General features: G+C 38.7%; 1 protein-coding gene across 1 annotated transcript in view; it reads left to right on the top strand.

Annotated features, from left to right (window-relative positions):
* The window catches only part of TARS3 (threonyl-tRNA synthetase 3), a 63,733-nt gene that overhangs the window by 23,822 nt on the left and 23,119 nt on the right, over positions 1-16,792 (top strand). Inside the window, exons 8-10 of the mRNA XM_040493815.1 lie at positions 2,097-2,175; positions 3,029-3,175; positions 4,012-4,110. Coding sequence (XP_040349749.1) covers positions 2,097-2,175; positions 3,029-3,175; positions 4,012-4,110 — 325 coding nt within the window. The remainder of the gene's footprint in view (positions 1-2,096; positions 2,176-3,028; positions 3,176-4,011; positions 4,111-16,792) is intronic.

Raw genomic sequence — 16,792 nt, 5'->3', positions numbered from 1 at the left:
TTTAACATCTGGAGCCCCTATTTTATTCGTGTGGTTTTAAAGCTGCCTTGTAGGTAATTACTGTTCCCCATTTCTGTGTGTTCTGGATGTCTGGCTGATGCTATGACCTTCATGGTCCAATCTTAGGAGATCTGGTATCAGAAAAACCCTCCACAAAGCATTTACTTTCCACATAGTTACAGGTCTGTAGTTTCATTGTACTGTAAGGGAAGTCATCTCCCCTTTAAGCAAAGATGTGCTCAGTGCATTTCTTACATTATAATATGAACTCGTTGCCATTTGACATTGAAGTGGGATACCATGCTTGCCTCATCTTTGCTATTCTCCAGTGACCTGATAAGGTTTTATTGGTTATTACTTATAATTCAAATAAATGTTACTATATGCATTTTGAAGTTTAATACATGAAGAGATAGAAAAGACATGCGAAGTTTTAAAATTCAGGCTCCTAATACTTGAGCTCTTGTGGCTATTTTTTGAACCTTCCTTAGGTCAATATTGACACTTCTTACTCTGTCAATTTAATTTTTAGAAAATGAATTGTATTTTCTTCTACAGGGTTATTTTAAGATGAGCGTATTGAAGTCTTCCATGCTAATTAGGCATTCCTTCCACACCTGTGAGCTTTGATTTACCACTCCCATCTTGGACAGAGAACAATAAAGCCTGGCCATTCAAATAAATGACATTTTCATATTTAAAGCATATTTATCCACTTTGGTGAATAAACCAGCCTCTTTATGTATTCATCGTAATTTTTAACTCTTTAACCAGTGAACTTTAAAAGTATTTAAAATTGGTTGGAATAGTTAAGGAAGAACTTACTTTCTTTACTAAATTTTCCTTAAATTAGTTGATGTTAAGTACCTTCCCTCTGACCAGTGTCATTAGTATTTTAATTTTTTAAGTGTCTCTGTGCTTGAAAAAAAGTCTGTGCTTATTAAGGTTTGGGGGTCCTTCTTGGTTAGAGGTGCAAGTGAATCCCCAGCAACCGCACCACGTGGTTTTTTTATTTAATGTTATTTATTTTGAGAGGGGAGGGGCAGGCAGAGAGAGAGACAGAGACAGAGAGAGAGAGAGAATCCCAGCAGGCTCTGGACTGTTAGCACAGAATCCAACCCAGGACTCAGGTACTGTGAGATCATGACCTGAGCCAAAATCAAGAGTTGGATGTCAGAAGCTTCACCGACTGAGCCGCCCAGGCACCCCACACTATGTGTTTTAATAATGGCGTCATCTCTGACCTAAACTTGTGCCTGAGAGTTGCACTGAAGTCAGTGTTCCGTTTTAGTAAACCAAAAGACAGTTAAGGCTTTTGTCATAACACCAGAGGACCTAAAAACAAATACACAAAAGACCCTTGAAATTTATTTATTTATTTATTTATTTATTTATTTATTTATTTATTATTTATTTATTTATTTATTTATTTATTTATTGAACAGACCTTATTTCTCAGGGCAGATTTCAGTCCACAGCAAAATTGAGAAGGTACAGAGATTTCACACATACCCTCTCCCCCACTCGTGCACAGCCTCTGCCACTATCAATGCCCCCCGTGGAGTGGCTCGTTAGTGACAGTTGATGGACCTGCACTGACCATCATAATCACATAGAGTCCAGAGTTTACATTATGGTTCGCTCTTGTTGGTGTACATTCTATAGGTTTGGTGAAGTTTATTTTTAAAGTATCAAGTTTGCACATTTTGTATAAGTTGCAGATAATTTTGGCTTTGCAAATCAGTGTAGAACAGGGAAATGGCTTTTTGATTTTATGACAGTGGAAGGATTTCAATAGCCTTGGGACATGACATTGAAACGTGGTGGGTGACTGCGTGGTTTCTGTCAGAAGATTCTGTAACTTTTTGAATTTGAGCAAAGGAGGCAAGACTGGGATCTGAGGCCAGATAAATTGCCTCTTTCTTCATCCTAAATTAAGAATTAAATTATTTTAAATTGCCCCCCAAGTTAAAAATTGCCTCAAGATGTACGAATAAGTAAGATCCTTCACTTAAAACATATGAAAACATGATTTGTAATGAACGGTCCAAAAAGCTATAACTGTGTCTGGGCATGTCTGAAATATTTCATTATAGGTGTGGTCCACTAATTGACCTTTGCAAAGGGCCCCATGTAAGACACACTGGAAAAATTAAAGCCATAAAAATTTTCAAGGTAAGCATTTTTTTTTAATACAGCAAACTTAAGATAAACCAGATAATGAGGAATTTTCAATCATTTATAATCTGAGTATCACAGTATTTTAAAATACCTCATTATTTGATTTTTACAGAAGCTTCTTTTTTTAATGTTTATTTATTTATTTTTGAGAGAGAGGGAAAGAGAGAGAGAGAGAGAGAGTAAACACACAAATTGGGGAGGGGAAAGAGAGAGAGGGAAACACAGAATCCCAAGCAGACTCCAGGCTCTGAGCTGTCAGCACAGAGCCCAATGAGGAGTTCAAACCTACAACCCATGAGATGACCTGAGCCGAAGTCAGATGCTAAATCAACTGAGTAACCCAGGCACCCCAATTTTTACAGAAGCTTCTAAAAATACTGTAGTTTTTGAAAATTAGGACCTTACATGTAGCTTTTAATTGTTTATTATTTAACATTACTATACATGGTACAGTGCCTTTCTTTCTCATATATTTTAAGATACTGTTCTGCACTTGATGACTTCCTTGAATCACCCTAGTGTGAGCAAGAACATTTGGCTGGGATCTTCATGTCTCTGTACTGTATGCTGTTCCTCTCCTCTGTGGTTCAATTACTATTGGCCCCGCCCACCTTCCCCTTCCTTCTCACTATTCATTCCTAGAATCCATGGCAGACTCTACATAATTTTCTGATGAATTTGGGCTGGGGAGGTTTAATTAGAATCAATTTAAGAGTCTTCCTGGTGCTACAAAAAGTCATCGTAAGCTATGTGGATGGCGTAGTGGAAAATTGTGCACAGATTTAAGAGCGGTTTTATTTATAACCAAATGTTTGGTATGTTTACCCAACTTTTGTTTGATGCTTAGAATTCCTCAACATACTGGGAGGGCAACCCCGAAATGGAAACACTGCAGAGGATCTATGGGATATCCTTTCCTGATAACAAGATGATGAAAACCTGGGAAAAGTTCCAAGAGGAAGCCAGGAACCGTGATCACAGGAAAATCGGAAAGGTACGCCTGCGTCCTAATCACTAGCAGGATGAGGACATTCTTTGTTGGCCTATGATTTAATTGTTTGGAAAATGGGATCTCTTCTTCCCTTGTCCTATCTTCTGTTTTGCTGGCACTCAGAGTTTGCTATTGCAACCTCATGTTAATACTCCAAATGTCTCCTCATCGCTTCCTTCCTGTGTCTTTTATTAGATTTTAAAATTACAGCTTTCTGTCACTCATACCATGATGTAAAAATAATGCTGTAAAAAATTGTATGTGCTTAACAACATACTTTGTTTTGGGGGAACAGAGCAGAGAGACAGAATGAGATTTAAGAGTGTGTGGACCTGGGTTTGAGTGTCAGTTTGGCCACTTACGGGCTATGTTATATGGCGGGCCATGTGCTCACTTATGGAACTGCATGTGCTCATCTCTTGCTCGGTGGCCTTGTAGGGCTGATGGGGAGGGCAGACGCTGTATGGTGGCAGCAGCATGGGGCAGGCATTCAGTAGTGACAGCCATGAGGATGGCCACCGCCATGTGGAGCCTTCCCCCTGGAGTGAACTTTTCTGATCTTTGGCCATGTTCTCTCCCCATGAGATCCACATTCCAAGATGCCACGTCAGAAATTAGCAGTGAATAAAAGGTGAATGAAGAGCTAAGTAACCATAAATATGAATTGTAATTTTACATGTGGTAGTAATTCTAGTTAGAGGTAAGTATTGAGGGGTTTTAGTTGTTAGAAGATGGAAGTCATAACTGAGTATAAGTCTCATTCCTTCAATGTCATGTGCATACAGTAAATATTGATCAATGGCAGTGAGATTTGAGATGCAGTTATTGTTTTAATCTAGGAACAAGAACTATTCTTCTTCCACGATCTGAGTCCTGGGAGCTGCTTTTTTCTTCCCAGAGGAGCCTTCATTTATAACACACTTATGGATTTCATACGAGTAAGTTAATTTTTAAAACTTTTTTTATTCAGCTCCATTGTACATTTTATTATTTTCCTACTTTTGTAATAAAATAGCCAAGTATTTTCATTAACTTTTAGTAATATTAATAAGAATTTTGAACTAAAGAGAAATACTGGGTTGTGCCTCAAAAAAATTGAAATAATTTCTATATTTCCTAAATAAAATGCATTCTTGGATTTCAGTAAGTGCACCTGTTGTCCATAAAAGTTTCTAGAGCATGAACAATACAAAGATAAGAATTAGACTAAATGTGGAACTCCCTGGGAAAGGAGAAGAAAGGAGGAAGTGTCCTATCTGGCACAGAATGCTAAATGATGAACTGTTGATTCTCAAAATGTGGTCCATGGTCCCCCTCCACCGTCCCTGACCCAGGGGTCCATGGTGTCCCTCACTGGTGTGACTCCCAGGTAGCTTGGCACCTCCATCCAGAGCAATTATGTAAAATACCTTCTTGTAATAAAGTCTGTAGATGAGAAAGTCTTAAGTGTTTCTCTCATTTGAACTCCAGATACTGTTCAGAGGTGATCCATGTAACTACTAGGATTATGTTTCCTTTCTTGTGTTTTTTTCTTTCCTGTAACTAGTAATTACCTAAAATTTTCATTTACTCAGTTTTATATCACTAACTTACTTAGTTCCTATCACTAATTCATCCTCAAACTTTTTCTCAAAACTGCAAAACTCCTTACAGCATATTCTGAGTATTCAGGTAATCTCTCAGTAATTTTTGAAAATTTGGTCCCCTTGTTCCAGAACTAACTTGCTGCAAGGATTCTTGCCAACTGATGTCTCAGTACTTGTTTTCCTCATCATTCTGGCTACTTCCCTCATGTCTCTGCTATGTTGATTCTCTTCTTCCCTGATCCCATGCCTTCCTCCTCTTTCCTTATCCCTCTCCTTTGGGGAAGCACTTTCTTCAGCAACTTCCTGAGAAAAGGTTACTGGCATGAGCTGGTTATTCTCTGTCTGCCTCACCTGTCTCATCTCCATTCCTTCTTTTCTTGTTCTGTGTCCCTGGAGGCTAAGCTCTGTGGACTTTGTCACCTGAGCTACATACCTTCCAGTAGGGATCTGCCAGTGTGAAGCCATGGGCGGCCAGAGGGCCTGAAGAATCACTGAAGATTATCCGAGACTATAGCAGGTGGTGATGACCATCACAGCCACTGTTTTGGATAGGCTGTCTTCCAGAAAATCAATATAGCCCCTGGCACCCTGAACTCTCAAGGTTGGTCATTGAGTGTATGGAGAATAAACAGAAAGCCTCTGTGGTAGCCTGATAGGAATCTCTTATCTTTATAGATGTAAAACGCACATGGCTGATGATTAGGCCCAAGGCCTGATTGTATGGGCTGCAGAATTGTAAAGCCATTTAAATTCACAACCCCAGTGGTCTCTTATGCAAAGGTAAGGGCACTTTTGGGAAAGAGTGGGTCCTTGAATTTTAGAATAAGAATATTTGGCAGACACGGATGAGGCAGAGGACTTTGAACTCCCAGATACCTTTGTCTGAAGAAACTGGCCTTTCCATGCAAACAAAACAAAACAAAACAAAACAAAACAAAACAAAACAAAAAAAATTCAGAAACTTTGCCTGTTTTTTCTCTTGGTTTTCAGTTATATGGTCTTGCCTTTTCCCATATTTGGTAATTTTTTATTATATGCTAAATACTGTATATAAAAATAACTTCAGAGGCTTTAGATGATGTCATCTCCTACTAGAACATTTACCCTCTGTCAAGATTGAAGCCTAATTAATCCATTCAAAGATGGAGCTGAGTTAGGGCTGGGCTTCCATTTTGATAAGACAGAGTCTGCCTCTTATTCATCCCTGTTTCTAGGGCATGGCCCTGTGGGGTTTCCAGTTGACAGTCTGTGGTCTCTTCAGCTCCAAAAAACTGGTGGAGGTCCAATTCTGCTCTTCAAATGTGTTCTACTGTTGGCTAAGCAAATGATTGCACATCTCATCCAATCACTGCATTGGCTCAAAATCTAATAATATGTCATCTGAATCAGGTCTAGGTGTAGATGAGGGTCTTCGGGTGCAAAGTACAGATTACCAAATGCAGTTCTGCTCATCTTAAGATCTGTGAATTAAAGGGACAATTGTGTCTGGGTCAACCCCACCCCAACATTATAAAATGATGATAGAGAAATAGGAGGCAGTACATACTGCCATTCAAAAAGGGGCGGGGGAGAGTAGTTGTCACTGATCTGCGGATACCCTGGCAACCTACTTGTTCTTTCTCCCTGGTCAAAAAGTGCATTTTGGGTAGGACTTAGTTTTGTCTCTTCCTGGGTTATGGTTCTGCCCTTTGAACCATCCTTCCTTTACCATGAGAAATAGCCCACGCGGACCTCTGAGTAGCTTTCTCAGTGTTCTCAACCTGTTTCTTTCAGTAGGACTTTGGGCATCCCAAGGCCTCATTTCATTTTGTGCTGTCTCTGTCCATTTTAGTCTAAGCCAGGACAATTCCTTTAAAAACTTTGTGGAGTCTTTTATATACATTTGTAATCAACACTTCTATAAAAACCACAGCTGTGCCTCTTTATGAACCAAATTCTTCTCTACTTAAGCCTGCCTGTGAGGCTGCTGCAAGACTATACACTTAAGATTCTTAAAAGCCTTAATGCTTAGCTGACAGAGTCTACAAAGCACCATCTTAAGACTCATTCAGATCACTGTAGATACTCATTCAGATCACTGTGAGGTCTTCATAAATGGTACACTTTTATACCCTCAAGAACTTTACTGTAAGGCCATGCTTTATTGGCTGTACCCTGTATTTTATTTTTGTGCTAAAGCCATTCTTACCTTATGAGTCTTTTGCTGGATGAGTCTGAGGACGCAATAGTTTTATTTTTGAACCCAACAGGTCCTGGCATTTTGATATCTCCTCTCCAAAAATAGTACCCTGTTTAGTTTTTGTCTCTCCTGTATTTTATCGTAGGCAGCTCTAAGTAGTCAGTTGTTCCTTTGTACTTTCTGCCTAGACACATCCCTAGCTATAGTCCGTGAATTCTTTGGGTACTCTTTCTGTTTTTCATTTACCTCAGGTGATGGTGTTACCAGTTTTCTGGCACCACAAGAGTCCCCTTTTCTTCATCCTCCAATATATTTTCCTCACTGTCCTTCAAGTTCCCACAGTCTCTAGCCACCCAGCTTCTGCCCACCACCTGGCCCCAAAGCCAAGGCTGCCTATTTTAGGTTGCTATTATAGCAGCACCCACAACCAGAACAAATTCTGTTCTGGCTGTCTGTCGCACCATAACAAAATATCCCAAAGCTTAGTGGCTTAAAATGGCCATTTTTTTTCCCATTGCTATCTCTAATGGTTCCAAGTGTTAGACTTAATTAGCATGGTTCTTACGTTGAATTCCTTATATGGCCACATTCAGGTGGAAGCTGATGCCAGAGTTGCTGATTGGAGGTTCAGTTACATTTGTTAAAATGCATAAATCTGAAGCATACAGGTCAATAAATGTTCCCATGTGTGTACATCTACACAGTCACCACCCAGATCAAGACATAGAACAGCTCCATCCTATAAGGTCCTCTTGGGTCTTCCCAGTCAATACCACCTCCCCTCTTCTCACCTGGGATAATCTTGCTGATTTCTGTCCACCATAGATCAATTGTTCCTGGTCTTCAAAACTTCATGTAAATGGACTCCTACAGTATTAGCTATTTATTGTGTTTCTGGCTTCTTTTGTTCAACTTAATGTCTGAGAGTCATCCAGGTTTTGCATATAATTATTTTTCTATTGTTTGAGGTACTTTATTTTGTGAATATAGTACAGCGTATTTATTCGTTCTCCTGTAGGTATACATTTAAGTTGTTTCCACTTTGGAGCTACTTGACATGAAACTGCTGTGAACATTTTGTACATGTCTTTTGGTGGGCACAGTACTCACTTCTCTTGGGTATATACGTGGAAGTGGAATTGCTAGGTTGTAGAGTGTTATTGACTAATTTAACAAAATGCTGAAAAGTTTCATGTGGTTGAACCATTTAATGTTCCTTCTAAAATATATGAGCTGTCACTTACTCTACATTCTCTTCAACACTTGGTATTCAGTTTGTCATTCTGGTTGGTACCGTGGTATTATTCTGCATTTCCCCGATGAATAATGATGTGACAACCTTCTCATATGCTTGTCAGTCATTTGGAATCCTCTTTTGTGAAGTATTTTGTCAATTAAAAAAATTGGATTGTTAGTCTCTTAATTATTTTTAGGAGTTCTTCTGTATTCTGATATGAATCATTTGCTAAATGTACATATTATGAGTATATTTTTTCAGGCTGCAGCTTATTGTTTCTCTTTCTTAATGATGTGTTGCAACCAACAGTTCTCGTGTTTAACAAAGTCCTGTTTTGCTTTTTTTTTTTTCCTTTCTGGTTAGTGCTTTCATGCTGTGTTTAAGAAATCTTTGCCTATTTTGGAGTCATGAAAATATTCTTCTTTGTTCCATTCTAGAAGCTTGGTTGAATTTGTTTTCAGACTTAAGGACATGATCTACCTTGAATTCATTTTTAGGTTCTGTGCAGTAGAGGGATCACGGTTCATTTTTTCCATAGGGTTAGCCAGGAACTTCAATACCACTTATTAATACAGTAGAGTCTTTGTCCTAAACTGTATAATCATATGCATATAATAGTCATTATGTATTTCTGGATATTTATTCTATTCTTTTGTCCCTTTGTTGTCTGTCCTCGCACTAACACCACACTGCTTTGATTACTGTACTTATTTTAACTATATTTTAAGTCTTAATATCAGTTTAATTTTAAGTTTTTCAGGATTATTTTGGCTATTCTAGATTCTTTGTCTTTCCATATAAATTTTATATGATGCTTATCAAGTTTCTAAAAAAATAACTGCTGGAATTTTTATTGGAATGTCCTTCTCTATAGATTAATTTGTAGATAATTTACATCTTAACCACATTGAGTTATGAACATGGAAATTTTGTCAGTTCATTTAGTTCTTTATTTTCCTTCAGCAATATTTTGTAATTTCTATTTTAGAAGTCTTGCACATTTTTCATCAGGTTTATGCCTAGATATTTGATTTTTTTAATTGAAATGACAGAGAAACAGATAAAAAAGGTGCTCATCATTATTAGTCATCAAAGAAATGAAAATTAGGGCTGCAGTGAGGTATAATTACATGTCCACTAGAATGTCCCCCTCCACACACACACTCCCCATGGCCAACAAAACAAAACAAAAACAAAAATAAAACCCTGAAAACACTAGAACTTGGCAAGAATGTGGAGAAATTCTAACTCCCATTGCCTGTGTGCAAAATGGTACAGCTACTTTGTAAAAACAGTTTGGCAGTTTCTTACAGTTAAACATATGCTTAACTGTGTGACCCATCAATTTCACTCCTAGTTATTTACCCAAGAAAAATAAAAACACATGTCTATACAGAGACTTTGAATGTCCATAGAAGCTTTATTTATTGTGGCAAAAAAATGGAAACAACAGAGAGTCTCATCAGCTAGTGAACAGATAAGCATAACCTTGATATGTAATGGACTACTCCTCAGCAATAAAAAGGAATGGAGTACTGATACATGCAACAAGAAGGAATAATCTCAAAGGTTTTATGCTAAACCAAAGAAGTCAGTCAGAGGCCACATGTGGTATGATTCCATTATATGAAATTTTAGACATGGTAAAACTATAGTGATAGGAAAGACAATTAGGGGTCCTGGGGACAGGGATAGGGGGTGACTACAGAGGATCTGGAGGGAACTTTTTGATGTGATGGAAATATCCTATGTCTTGATTATGGTGGAGATTACATGACTGTATACATCTGTCAAAAATCATTAAGAATCATGTACTCAAAACTGGTGAATTTTATTGCATATAAATTATACCTAAATAAAGCCATTTTGTAGTAAAACATATATAACATAAAATTTACTATTTTAACCCTTTTTAACCATATGGTTCAGTTGTGTTAAATACATTTATATTGTTTTGCAGTTATCACCACCATCCATTTCCAGAACTCTTCTCATCTTGCAGAACTGAAACTCTCTAGAACCTTTTCATCATAGCATAATGAATCTCTGAACCCCTTAAACAATGACTCCCCGTTCCCACCTCCCCCAGCTTCTGATAACCACCATTTTACTTTCTGTCTCTATGAATTTCGGTATTCTAGGTAACTCATGTAATGGAACCATACAGTATTTGACCTTCATCAAGCTAATTTTTTTAAAAGTCTACTTTGATATTAATATTGGCAAAACTGCTTTCTTATGTTAGGGCTTGTGTGATATATCTTTTTCTGTCCTTTTATTTTCTGCCTATTTCTGTTTCTATGTTTAATGTGCATTTCTTGAAAACTAGAATATTGTTGGGTCTTATTTTTTTGTTCAGTCTGATCATTTGTGTCCTTTTTTTTTTTCTGTACCCCTTCTGTGTGTCTCTCAGTCCTTCAACAGAGATCCAGTTCTGGTTAATCACGAGGCAGTAGAGGGTGTACATGCGGGGCAGATTCTCATTCACATCAGGCCACCTCAGGAGCCATTGGCCTGTCCAGTATCAACAGACTGTGGCTTGGTGCCAGGTCCTGTCAACTGTAGCCAGAGTAGTGGGGTAGGTGATACTGAGCATAGTGCAGAAACAGTCCATCGTGTGGGGCCATTTTTCTCAGAAATAGAACTGTTGCCTTTCTGTGGAAGGTCATGCAGGAGGGCATATTATTCCCAGTAAGAAGGAAATTCCAAAGTTTCTGAGTCTTTGATTCTGGGGTGAGATGACCTCCACTTATGTTCAAGCCAAGGTGGGTGAACGTTTGGATGTATATTGGTTACTGACTGTATGGAAAACTGATAGTAAATAAATAGAGACATCTTGTTGTTACACTACTTGCAACTCTTCCCCCCTGTATTCGGGAACATGTCTATCAACTGGTTCTCTATCTTTCTTACTTTCCTTAAATTTTTTCATTCTAGAATTTCATACAATAAAACTCATACTTTTTCAACAAATGTGCAGAACTGTATTATCATCACAACATTCAAGTTACAGAGCAACTTCATTACCCAAAAAATTTCTGTTATGCTACCTCTTTAGAGTCAAACCCTTTCTCCCTTGATCAAACCATTGATTTGTTCTCCATCCTGAAAATTTTGCCATATAAACAGAATCATCACTGTATATAATCTTTTGAGACTCGTTTCTTTCCCTCAGGCTAATAGGTATATTAATGGTAGTCTCCTTTTATTATTGAGCAGTATTCCATTGTATAGACATAACACAGATTCCTTAGGTGAGGGTCATTTGGATTGCTTCCAAATTTAGGCAATTATGAATAAAGCTGTTATAAATGGTTATGTACAGGTTTTTGTATGAATATAGGTTTTCATTTTACTTGGGTAAATATGTAGGAGTGTGATTTCAGGGTCCTATGGTAAATTTATGTTTATCTTTAGAAGAAAAATCATGGAATAGAAGGGAGTGGCTTCTCTTGTTTTTTTATTCTAATAACCCACTTGGAGAACTTGTGCTTCCTGTTGCCACAACCTTGGATTCAGTGGATTTCCAAACCAAACTTGTCTTTGCAGACATATAAGATATCAAAACATTTAGCCCTGTGCAGGGAGAGTCCTGACAGTGCACTCAAAGGGTTTAACTCTAGGGAATCTAGAGAAGAAAATATTTGCAGAGGTGTGGGTCCAGTTGAGGTAACTAAGAAAGGAATGTAGAGTATCCAGGGATTACCAACCTCAGGCTCCCTTACCTTCCACCCCTAGGCCCAAACAGGTGAGGAGAAAGTGTTCCAGAACTTAGAGAGAGCTTGAAGTGTGGAAGAGAGGCTGTAACTGGAGATTACAGCCAGAGACAGAATAAACCCAAGGCAAGGAAGAAGTAGGAAAGGAGGGAGTAAATACCCTGACCACTCTCTTCTCCTACCCCTGGGATCCTTTTGGAACCTCTCCTTAGTCAAACCCAACTAGAACTCAAGGCAAGTAAGCCTGGTGATGGAGTCCATAGAAGTCGACTTTGGGGAACACAGAGCAGAGCAGAGAAGGGAGGCAGATATCCCAGGATGGGGTGGCTCAGGTTGGTAAATGGAGAAAAACCAACACAGCCCAATCCCTTTGCTACTTGGTGTCCACTTTTGTCCTTTGCTTGCATGAAGTTATTTATTTCCTCACACAAAGTCCCATCAGCCAATGTATCATTTACATCAGTTCAGTCTCAGCAAAAATTAAAATGTGACATTAGCCACCATCAGTGTTCTTCATGTATTCAGAGAAAAGAAATAATTCAGTGTTAACAGTTCCAGCCCCAGGCTCTGTAGATGGACACAAAGCCTAAGTTAATAAATCAGACCTTCCTTCCTCCACCACCCATTCCATATTCTCCTTGTCCCTCCAGTATCTCAGATGGAAAGAGCATTTCATTTGGCGAATGCATTAGTTTCATAGAGTGCCTAACAAAGCACTGTAACAGAGTGGCTTAAAACAACAGACATGTATTGTCTTGCAGTTCTGGAGGCCAGACGTGTAAATTAAGGCATTGGTGAGCTATGCTCCCTCTGGAACCTGTGGGTGAGTCCTTCTTCCACTCTTCCCAGCTAGCAGTGGTTTGTCAACCATTGCTGGCGATGCTCAGCTTGTTGATGCCTCCACCCCAGCCCTCACATGGCCTTCTCCCTGTGTGGCTTTGCATCATCTTCCCTCTATATGTGTCTGTTTCTGTCCAAATTCCCCCCTTTTATAAGGACACCAGTCATATTGGATTAGAGCCCACTCTAATGACCAAATCTTAAGATGATCACCTCTGTAAAGGCCCCGTTTCCCCAAAAGTCCGCATTCTGGTGTCCTGGGGTTAGGACTTCAATGTGCCTTTCTTGAGGGACACCATTCAACTCATAACAGTGGATGACCCAAATTGTCTTCCCACAGGATCCAAGCTCTTCATGATCCTCTCTTTTTTAGGTTACCAGGGTTTCCCCACTGACTATCACTGTTAGATGTGGAAATGCTTAAGGCTCCTCACTGATTCCAGACACAGCCCTTCTTATTCCGTTGTTTAACAGCAGCACAATCCTTCTCAACAATTTGGGTCAGTCATCCTGGCCAGAAGAGCAAGTCATTCTTTGCCTTTTGGTTAACTAGCATAGGGGACCCCAAATGGGCCAGGGACAGTGGCAAATCCCAACAGAAGTATGTCTGGGATTTTTGGTGAAAGCATTCTTTCCTTGGGAACTAAGGTGCCTTACTGAGAGATTCCAAAACTTTATGGATAAAGAAAAGATCCTAAGTCTCCTCAGAGAGAAAGCCATAGACATAGGACTAGGTATCAGAATGGAATGACATTTTCAATGGAACACTAAAAAACAGAAGACAAAACAATGCCTTAAAAATATTAAGCCTAAATGGGGCTCCTGGGTGGCTCAGTCAATTAAGTGTCTGATTCTTGATTTCAGCTCAGGTCATGACCTCATGGTTTGTGGGATCAAGCCCCTCATCAGACTCCATGCTGGCAATGCAGAGGTTCTTGGGGTTCTCACTCTCTTCCTGTCTCTCCCCTGCTCTCTTTCTCAAAATAAATAAACTTAAAAAAAAAAAAAAAGTGAAACCTAGAAATCTATACCCAGCTAAAGCAGACTTGCTTCTGGGATTCTCCCATTCAGTTTTCAGCTTCCCCAGGTCTGCCAAGGCAATTGTTCATCTACTTTACAGATTCTTAACTATATAGCTTTTATCTCTCCTCCTTTCCCCTTGACCTTGTAGATTTTTGCTTTTATAAAAATTCTGTTATTTTAGTGTGGCTTGGGGAAGGAGCCATTTAAGTGGAATTTCTGTAGTTTTTATAATGAAAATTGCTGGGAAGCATTGCTCTGTGGCCTTGATATTTAGGTGCTTTCAGGTAGCCAGATCACCAGGTACAGGTAGAGATTCAGTACCTTCAATGGCCTGAAACTAGTATTGCAGGATGAAATATGATTTTTTTAATTAAAACTTTATTTTTAAAACAGCTTTAGGTTTGCAGCAAAATTGAGAGGGAGGTACAGATTTCGCATATACTTCTGGCCCCTACACATGCATAGTGTGCCCCATCACAACAGCACCCCACAGAGTGATGTATTTGTTACATCGATGAGCCAATATTGACACATCACAGTCACCCAAAGTCCCTCATTTACATTAGGGTTCTCTCTTGGTGATATATATTCTATGGGTTGGGCAAATGTATAATGACATGTGTTCAGCATTATGATATCATAGAGAGTTATTTCCATTGCCTTAAAAATATTCTTTACATAAGTAATTAATTTTAAAAATAAGACTGTTTTGTTAACATGGAAATATACTAAAAGTTTTCTTCACTTCCTTTTCCCACTTTATGTCAGACAAATGTACCAATGTTTCACTTATTAAGTGGCCTCCCTTGATATAACATATTTAAGCTTCTCTGAAAGGTCAAAAAGGGTCAAATGATTATAGTATTTTCATCATCACATCATTTCTTGCTCCCTTTCCCACCCCACCCTCCCCCACCATCCATGTCTCTTTTATGTTAGGGAGATAATTTCCAGTGTGCCATTTTATGTGCTCTGTCGTGACATGTATTACAATTTTGACTGAAAAACTCAATGTGGAACCAACAAAGTGGACATAGAGATGCTTTAGATAGCAACTTCTACCTCTCCTATGCAGGTCCTCGTTAAACTCTAATAATGGAATTGTATCTTTTTTCATCTGTCCCCCACCAGAGGACAATGGTGAACTGTCCCTACGGATGGCACAGATAGGATTGTTTTGCTCACTCTTGCTACCCTGGCAACAATGCCAGGCCACAGTGAGAACTCAATCAGTGAATAAGCTGCTATTTGAGACTTTGTCTTTGAGTATAGTTGATACACAATGTGACATGAGTTTCAGGTGTACTACATAGCGATTGCACAAGTTTAGACTTCATGCTAAGCTCACCACAAGGGTGGCTACCATCTAGCCAATACATTGTTATTACAATATCATTGACTATATTCCTTAACGGTGCATCTTATTCCTATGACTTATTCATTCCACAACTTGAAACCTGTATCTCCCATTCCCCTTCACCCATTTTGCTGTTTGTGAGATTTTTATACAAGCATTCTGAACAGCGCAAGTGTGTCTCTTTGGCCAGCATTCTGATTGCCTGGTCAGGACCTGGGGGAGGCAGGGTGCCATCACTGGCCATGAGCTACTCTCCCTATAGTGAGGAGGCCACATTCAGTTACTGCTTTCTCAGAGATAATGGAAGTTTCCCTTAGAAGCCTGAAGTAAGTCAAAGACATGAAACATTTTTAAGCTGGAAGAAATCATGATCTACATTGGCTACATAAAGCAGCAGCTGAGTATAGGGCTTCCTTCTTTTTTTTAAATTATTTATTTATTTATTTATTTTTAATTTTATTTTTTATTTTTCAAAATTTACATCCAAATTAGTTAGCATATAGTGCAACAATTATTTCAGGAGTACATTCCTTAGTGCCCCTTACCCATTTAGCCCTTCACCCCTCCCACAACCCCTCCAGTAACCCTCAGTTTGTTCTCCATATTTATGAGTCTCTTCTGTTTTGTCCCCCTCCCTGCTTTTATATTATTTTTGTTTCCCTTCCCTTATGTTCATCTGTTTTGTTTCTTGAAGTCCTCATATGAGTGAGGTCATATGATTTTTGTCTTTCTCTGGCTAATTTCACTTAGCATAATACCGTCCAGTTCCATTCACACAGTTGCAAATGGCAAGATTTCATTCTTTTTGATTGCCAAGTAATACTCCATTGTGTATATATATATATATATATATATATATATATACAGTCACGACATCTTCTTTATCCATTCATCCATTGATGGACATTTGGGCTCTTTCCATACTTTGGCTATTGTTGATAGTGCTGCTATAAACATGGGGGTGCATGTGTCCTTTTGAAACACCTGTATGCTGTGGATAAATGCCTAGTAGTGTAATTGCTGGATTGTAGGGTAGTTCTATTTTTAGTTTTTTGAGGAACCTCCATACTTTTTTCCAGAGTGGTTACACCAACTTGCATTCCCATGGATGAAATATGATTTTTAATCTTCAGAATAAGTGATCAGGGTTTCTTCAGGAGACCAGACTGAGCTGTAGACCTCTCAACCAGCATGGCTGTATTCTTTGCCAGCACTTGATATTCTTTACTCTTTAGAGAAATAAATTGATGAAATGGTATGAGATATATTTTTCCCCAACTTTTTCTTTTGAAAAATTCAAATCTACAGAAAGTTAAAGTGCAGTACACTGAACATCCATGTATCTTTCATCTAGATTCATCAATTTTTAACATTTTGCCAGTTTGCCTTATCTTTCTCTTACATGTATGCATGTGTGTATAAGAAAAACAAAACAATACATATATTTCATGTGTATGTTATAATGTATAGAGATGAGGCATGTAGATGGTAGTTATAGTTGGTTTTTGCTAAACTAAGTAAGCAGTAGACATAATGACATTCCCTTCATAGGACATAGTTAAAAAAATTTTTTTTAAGTGTTTACTTATTATTGAGAGACAGAGACAGAGCATGAGCGTGGGAGGGGCAGAGAGAGGAGGAGACACAGAATCCCAAGCAGGCTCCAGGCTCCGAGCTGTCAG

Source organism: Herpailurus yagouaroundi, unplaced genomic scaffold, assembly GCF_014898765.1.
Source record: "Herpailurus yagouaroundi ecotype Mexico unplaced genomic scaffold, PumYag 185, whole genome shotgun sequence".
In the NCBI taxonomy this organism is placed as follows: Eukaryota; Metazoa; Chordata; class Mammalia; order Carnivora; family Felidae; genus Herpailurus; species Herpailurus yagouaroundi.
Note: the sequence above shows the minus strand (reverse complement) of the source record. Positions and strands in the feature narration are given on the sequence as shown.